This window comes from Carassius auratus, chromosome 26, assembly GCF_003368295.1.
Source record: "Carassius auratus strain Wakin chromosome 26, ASM336829v1, whole genome shotgun sequence".
NCBI lineage: Eukaryota > Metazoa > Chordata > Actinopteri > Cypriniformes > Cyprinidae > Carassius > Carassius auratus.
Window position 1 is genome coordinate 18,040,892 of NC_039268.1, and position 7,805 is coordinate 18,048,696.

General features: G+C 35.5%; 1 protein-coding gene across 1 annotated transcript; it reads right to left on the bottom strand.

The window, feature by feature from the left end:
- Nucleotides 1-14: 14 nt before the first annotated feature.
- fscn1b (fascin actin-bundling protein 1b) lies at nucleotides 15-5,553 on the bottom strand. The gene is made up of 5 exons (XM_026204616.1): nucleotides 4,402-5,553; nucleotides 3,218-3,374; nucleotides 2,763-2,884; nucleotides 2,479-2,649; nucleotides 15-1,749 (listed from the first exon to the last, which is right to left on the bottom strand). The coding sequence occupies exons 1-5, from the start codon at nucleotides 5,228-5,230 to the stop codon at nucleotides 1,544-1,546; spliced, it is 1,485 nt and encodes a 494-aa protein (XP_026060401.1). The 5' UTR covers nucleotides 5,231-5,553; the 3' UTR covers nucleotides 15-1,543.
- Nucleotides 5,554-7,805: the final 2,252 nt, after the last annotated feature.

A 7,805-nucleotide genomic window follows, 5' to 3' on the forward strand; every position in this document is an offset into this window, starting at 1 on the left:
ACTCTTTTTAGGTATTTACTTTATGACATTGTCTGTTTATTTCATTGTCATGTCTAGTTGCAAATGGCACATAATGAGAATAAAAGAAAAAGAAAAAAAATGCATTTTCACACCTTAGGAGATCTTATCCCACTAAGGAAGGCACAAACACTTTGTCTTTTTCTTTCAACACATTCACATGAAAAAGCTTTAGCCGAAAAAGTGCAAATCAACATGTTATCACCAATAAGCTAGAGTTACATAAAAAACACTGATGTTCCAGTATAGTCAGAATAATGCTGAATATAAGTCATGTAACCCAAAATGTCCATAAACACCACAAGAAACAATCTGACTTCAAATAAATGACTTTGTGTGCCTGTGTATGTGAGTGTAAGGATATCTGAATCTCTCTGATGTGAACAAGCCTATTTCTCCAGGTTTTCTGAGCCGCTATTTAAAACCTGGCCTCATTACAGAAGCCAGTTCAGTCTAAAAATGTTTTTGGGAGCAGAAACAAACCCTATGGCCGAAGGCTCGTCTTATGAGACACGGCTGTATGCCCAGTTTGCATATGCAAATTATTGACCATTATGTAATACCACATTTAGATTCTAAATTTCATTGAAACAGATATTATAAGAAGCAAAATAAGGCCATGAAAGCATTTAGAGGGAATGACAGTTACTTGAATGAGCCTACATGATGTGCATAAAATTGGTTAATGCTTTTTTGCAAGATTCATAACCCCATTGATCAGATATCTTGGTAGCACTTTACATAAAGTCACATTTATTAACATTAGTTGATATATTAAATAACATGAAATAATGTTTATATAACATTTATTAGTCAATGTTAATGTTAAACTGTTTGTTTGTTAGCTCACAGTGCATTAACTAATGATTTCAAAAATGTATTGGTAAGTGTTCAAATTAACCTTAACTAAGATGAATAAATACTGTAGAAGTGTTGTAGTTCATGTTAACTATATGTTAACTAATGAAAGCTTATTGTAAAGTGTTAATGCTATCTTGAGTTTGAGCAAAGAACATCAACAGTTTGTGTAACACTTATCCAGTTATTAAAAACATTTTATCAGTGCACCTTCAACTTGTGCTTCTTAAAGGGGCACTTCAGCCCAAAATGAAAATTCTGTCATCATTTATTTTGTTCCAAACCTGTATCCCTTTCTTTCTCCTGCTGAACACAAAAGAAGATATTTTGTAGAATGCTGATAACTAACCAGTTTTGGCTCCCATTGACTTTATAAAATGAAAATCAAAAGGGTCCAATGCATTTTTTAACTTCGTCTGAACTATTTAATTTAATTTAAAGATTAAAATAATTTGCGCATTGTGATCATTTGTGCATTTGTTTATACTTATACATTCAAATGTGTTTTTGTGCCTTGATCCATTCGATTATGTTGAGATATTTTTGTATGTTGTGTGATATGGACTGTATGTTATCATGTGCTTATGCTGTAGAGAATGTGTTATGTTTAAGTATAGGTTTAGAGAACACACATGTTAGTTTGTGTGTGTAGACTGCTGAATGTTTCTCAGTATTCCCACAATGTTGCATCAGCAATGCCCTGACCACTGGCTTTGAGCACCCCAGCATGGTCTCCCTTAAGATACTTGCCCTCCTTTGTCTTAATGGCCACTTTATTATAATCACAGAACTCAAAGTGGAAATAGACAGGTGTGTCACTACTGCTGATCACAGAGCCATCTGCCTCCACCGTCCAATACTTCCCCACTGAGTCTGAACAGAGAAATGAGAGAAATAATGAGTAACAGACAACAGAGTTTCTGATGAAAAAAAATAATAATTAGGGCTGTATTATTAAATAAATGTTAAGAAATCATTATATATTGTACACATTTTATACATTTAAATGTTTACACATGCCTTTTGATTATTGACATTTTAATAAACCATTAAATTGGACTGCAGGAAAATGAAAAAAACTAAACTAAACTAAACAGTATATATGTATCTTTGAAAAGATATATATAAAAAATATAATATTAAAAATATAATTTTTAATGAGAACTGAATGGCCTAAAATTTTTTGAAAATTTAAAACAGTTATTATAGGCTTTTTGATTGCAAAAAAAAAAAAAATGTAAACATTTAAATAAATTCCTAAGATTACAAATGTTTAAGGTTTTCTTTTTCCATTCAGGGAAAATTGAATGGCTCCAATATTCTTCAAAATTCTGGCGTTTATGCTCCACAGAAGTCATACAGTTTTCAATGACATGAAAAAATATAATTTGTACACACATTTAAACATTAAAATAATTTACATTTTGTTTTTTATTTTAATCATAAAAAAAATAAAAATCCAGGAAAATAAAATTAGAAAAAATTAATTTGGGAAAAATAAAATTTATTTTTAAAAACAGATTTCATACGACCCTAAGTAATTATTTGCATCCTATCAACTGTTAGTAAATCTTCATGAATTGCATTAGCACTATCACTCACCTCTGAGACTGTAAGCATTGTTGTTGTACTCTAACTGGAAGACATCATAGGATGAGCGGTTGGAATCCAGTGTTCCAGTTCCTTGTTTGCGGCAACCAATAAAGCCGTGTTCCCCACGCAGCACTATCAATGGCCTGTTGATGAGCTTCAACACAAACTCCTCCTGCTCACCTGTTAAACAAAACGACACCGGCTACAACATACATTACCCGTGAAAGATAGGTGTGCTGCTATTGATTTACACTAGCACAACAAAAAATTTAATTAGCCATTCAGTCACAAACCTGCAGAGTCCACAGAAGCCGCCAGCTGTCCGTTCTTTTTGGCTGCCAAGTATTTACCATTACTAGCCTTCAGTGCGACTTTTGACCCTTTCCACTCAAGGTCAAAGAAACAACTGGGGGATCTGGGATAAACAGTCAGTTTCTTAAAAATCAACATGAAAAATAATCAAATTTAATTTGGTAATGTACATTTCTGGTCTTATTGAGCACATTTGAGCTGGTGTACTTTACTATATGCACTGTACAGTCTTTATATATATAATTGTCTAACAACTTGAGTAAACAGATGACCATGCAAACAAACATCTATCCAAGGCAAGCTGTTATATTTGCATTCCCTCTTGCCTTTATTAATTCCTCTTGCCAAATGGTTCACTCCACCAATCTTTCAAAATGTCTAATCTACTTTTCTATCCTGTGCCTAACATTCTTCAAGAACATTGAATTGTTCTTACTTAGTGGAGGCAGAGCACTGGATCGCTCCACTTAGGGTGAGACTCCAGTACTTCCCATTGCAAGATCGGAAAGCACAGCGCTTTGTCTCCCAGTCCATCTCCATCTGAAACACCTCCTGATCAGACTCCTCATCCTGATTGGCTGATAAATCAACCCCTAAAATATAGTCATTCAGTCAGAGCTTGTTTTAGCCAAAGAGTGACATTAATCAATAGATATTATTTATTTTCATAAAGCTGTACTACAAAAGTGAAATGTGCATCTGTTGCATTCAGGAGCTCTTACTTCGTTCCTTAAACAACATTACCCTTCATAAATTTGGGATTAGAAAAACTTTTGATGTTTTTTTAAAGGTCTATTTTGCTAACCAAGGCTGCATTCATTTGATCAAAAATACAGTAAAAATAGTAATATTGTGAAATATTATTACAATTCAAAATAATGTTTTCTATTTTAATATATTTTAAAATAAACAGATTTTTTACAATATTAAAAACAGTGGTGCTGCTTAATATTTTAACAGCATTTATTCAAAATAGATAGGCCTATCTTTTGTAGCAAAACACAATCTACACTACCACTTACATTTTATTTTTTAAAGAAATTAATACCTGTATTCTGTGATATGTTAAACTGATTTAAAAATGATTTATATTAAAATAATAATATAATAATAATTTTCATTATCATTATTATTTATTAGTAGCCTAACAATTAAAAAAATATTCTAAATTTAAATTTAAGTCCTAATAATGCTTTTAATACTTGCTTTTTTAATACTGAAAAAAAACTGTAAACTAAAAATGGTTACATCTAAGTTAACTGGTTTTAGGTCATATATTGCTTAATCCTAAATACATAAATGTATACCAGTAAAAGCAAATTCCATGGATTAAATCATTTTGCAGGCATTTTGCAGGAAACAAACAGCTGCAAGTCACCAGTTTTACAGTGAAGGCTGAATCTAAAAATCTTAAGTTGAGCTCCATGCATGCTTTTCACAAAAAGAGCAAGCTAGAAAATGTGCAGAGACATTTAACAGCTATACTCAACTCGAAATGATTTACCAAAACTAAAATTGGCCCATTTCACTTAAACTCGCTCTACATTCGCCCAAATATGATGCATAACCGTTATTAAGAGCATTATTTATTAATCAGCATGCTGCAGTGGCACATCTCACCCTGGCGCATGGAGATGTTTCTCTCGTTGCTGGCGGTAAGCACCACTTGCCCGTGACTTTGCTCGAGGACAAACAGCTCATCTTTGCCGACGCGCGCGCTCTTGCCAGACTTCATGGTCCCGGTGGGGCCCGTGGGCGCGATGTATTTGCCCGTGGCGTCCCGGAAAGCCACCTTCCCCGCGCGGAATTCCAGCGTGAACCCGGTGCCCGTGCCCGCTTTGGTCGTCAGGTCACCGCTGCACGTGAGGAACCGGTTGTCGGCGGTCTGTAGGTGATACCGGTGATCCAGGTAGACGAGCGTGAGCAGCGAGTCCACGCCCCACGGCACATCGCGGTCCACGGCGAGCTCGTTCCTCCCGGTGCACAAGTGCGCGTACCGCTTGCGCGCGATGCTGTACACATTCACCTGAGGATGGACGGCCAGGTGCACGTTCCATTTCTCCGCAGGCGAGATGCTTTGCGCAAAGCACGCGATCCGGTCCTCGGACCCGCCCAGGTAGCGCGAGTGGGTCTCGGACTGCAGGGACCACCGGCCGTCGTCGTGGGCGATCACGAGGAACCGACAGTCCGGGCCGGGCTGCTCGCTGTCCGCCGTCACGTTGCCGTCCTTGTCGGTGGCGAGGTAGCGACCCAGGTGGCTTTTGATGAACACGGCATTGGAGTCTCCGTGGTCACCGGACTGCTCCAGGGTCCACACCTGCTTTTTCTTCATGGAGCTCGCCGAGGCGTTGATTTTGAAACCGAACGTCTCCGCTGTCAGATATTTGTTTCCGGCGTTTATCAGCCCGAAGCGAATCACCAAAGTCTCGCCCAATCCTTCCGAGGACATGCTGGAGCTGTTCGGATGCTACGGTTCGGTGAGAATCGGTGAGCAGCGGTTCCGAGGAGCGGGTGTGACGAGTGAGATGGCGAGTGTGTGTGTGTGAGAGAGAGAGAGAGATGATGGTGCGCGCGAGAGACAGAGAGAGGGTGTGTGTGTGTGTGTGTGTGTGATGCTGATATGTAGGTTGTATGTACTTTTTAGGCGTCTTGCTGTTTTATTTCACTCTCAGAAGCATCACTGATCTTGATAGCTGTTCGCAACCCTTGATTTCTATCCTGTAAACTGTAAAATGCAAAGAGTTTGAACCGCTGCCTCCCCACGTCATCTCGATGCTGTTGCTATGGGAAGAGTAGGGCGATATCCTAAATTAAAGTGCCTTCCCTTGTGAAAAGAAGTACATATTTATTTTATTAAAATGTGAACAATGTAATATCTTATGACACTTGTAATGTGGATTAGAATGGAAATCTGTTATTTCAATTTATATTAAATACAAGTTGAACATACACTCTTAGTTCTGGGACAACAATTTTTTTGTGTGTGAATTTTTACTCATTTATTGTGTTGATGATTTTAAAGTAAATGTTTCAGAAAGGTTTGCACAAAGATGTGTAAAACGTGTGTATAACAAATTATGTGCTGTCCTTTACTACTTTATGTTAAAAAATAGTGTTTTTGAGCAACTTTATGTATATGTAATTGAATTGTAATAACATGTAACTTGTAAAAGAATTACGTTACAAAATAAATGTAAATATGTTACAGTTAAGAAGAATGTGTAATTAAATTAAAATTGCTTATTAAAATTCAAGTGATGAAGGATTTTGACAGTAATCAGTGTTGAGAAGGCTACTGTTAACCCTGCTTGCTTTAAATGTTTTAAAATGATTAACGATTTAAAAACAAATTAGAAAAAAATTGACATTTGAATTTAGAAAAGTAATCAAAAAAATAATCAAAAAGTGATCAAATTGATATAGTTACATTACTGTAATAAAGTAATTGAAATAGTTACACATTATTGCATTTTAAATAGGGTAACTTGTAATCTGTAACCTATTACATTTCCAAAGTAACCTCCCCAACAGGGTTAACTGAATAATTATATTGTCTTTGAAATATGGTTAAAGCGTACTGCAGTGATGTCAAGCATTTATGCTAAACTAAAAGTGCATTTTTAAAAAGTGTTTTAATTGTATTAAGAATAAGTCAATAAGTGTACTTGTTGGCTACAATGTTTTTTTTAATTTCACTAATTATTATTATTATTATTATTATTTGAAAATACAGTTTTTTAATAGTTCTAAGAATTGAAGTACACTACAAATAGGCCTGCATATTCGTTACAATTTATGATTTTTTTTCAAAAGGAATCACTAAAATTAAAAATAATAAGTTTACCAAATCCTCTCATGCCCATACACATCAAATTTCAGAGTTCAATGAAATAACTGGCTTTGACAACTTTACTTTTACTTTTTGTTTAGTGTACATGAGTGAAATCCACTAAAGGAAATGTAGAATATCCCTTTGTCCACACCATATGAGCAATATTTAAGTCAGCAGTAATGATTACCAATCTGCATGTAATGTGTGCTATTTGAAGTTTAAAACTGTAAAACTATAGACACTGAAGAGACCTTCTGCAACAGATATGAACCTGTAGCTTTCCACTGAGGGCTTGAACCTGATCACATCATGAGAATCCTTCTGAGAAATCTAAGCTAAGGTTGCTGCAGGATGAAGGCCAGAAGGGGGCGCTCATCATCTGCTCTGTGCAGGTTCTAACGCCCTCAGTACAGTGATAATATTACATAGGAATATGTCAAATGCACTGTTGTTCAAATATGATTTTAAGCCAAGGTTCTAATTCTCTGTTGTCAGTAAACGCATAGGTCTTTTTCAGAAATATAGGGGCGTGAGAGTCTAGTTATACTTAAGGTGATGTCTCTATACTTTTTACAAATTGCTTTGAGTGGAATAAATACCAGATAACCACCAAAAAACTTCAAGATGACAAAATGTATAATTATTTAATTATTGTGATTGAGTAATAAGATGTCTCAGTGAGTGAATTTGCTGTTTTAGTCCCAACCAACTCCCAAGCATGCTGAAAACTCCAAATCCCCTGCCTAGTTTTAGGCATCAGCTGAACAAGCAGAAAATAATTTTTGATTTCTTATTGCTTCACATTCACCTGAAACATAATTTGATATACTACACATTTTAGAGCATTACAATAATCAAAATCAAAGAAATTAAGTTAGAAGAGAAACATAGTATGGTTGTCAAGATCACAAATAATATGACAAATCAGAAACTTCCCTCAGTGCATTTATATTTTTGAATTGACTTATTTAGGAGTCTTAAAAGTAATTATTTTATTACAATAAGAATATGAAAAATACAAGAGTAAAATAAGTCCCTGCACACAGGAAATCTATATCAGCAGTTACTTTTAATATGCCATGGATCTAACAGTGTATTTTGTGTCTGCTTGAGAACAGACTGCTCATGTTTTGGATTTATACCATAAAATAATGCATATGTTCCCCAAACATATCCTCTGCTCAACTGAAAT

What these genes read in the sequence shown, in the direction of transcription:
- fscn1b (XM_026204616.1), bottom strand. Translation starts at nt 5,230, where the DNA reads ATGTCCTCGGAAGGATTGGGCGAGACTTTGGTGATTCGCTTCGGGCTG. An exon ending in AAACATCTCCATGCGCCAGG is followed by an intron (nt 3,375 to 4,401) that starts GTGAGATGTGCC and finishes ACTATATTTTAG; the next exon opens with GGGTTGATTTATCAGCCAAT. An exon ending in CAGTGCTCTGCCTCCACTAA is followed by an intron (nt 2,885 to 3,217) that starts GTAAGAACAATT and finishes TGTTTATCCCAG; the next exon opens with ATCCCCCAGTTGTTTCTTTG.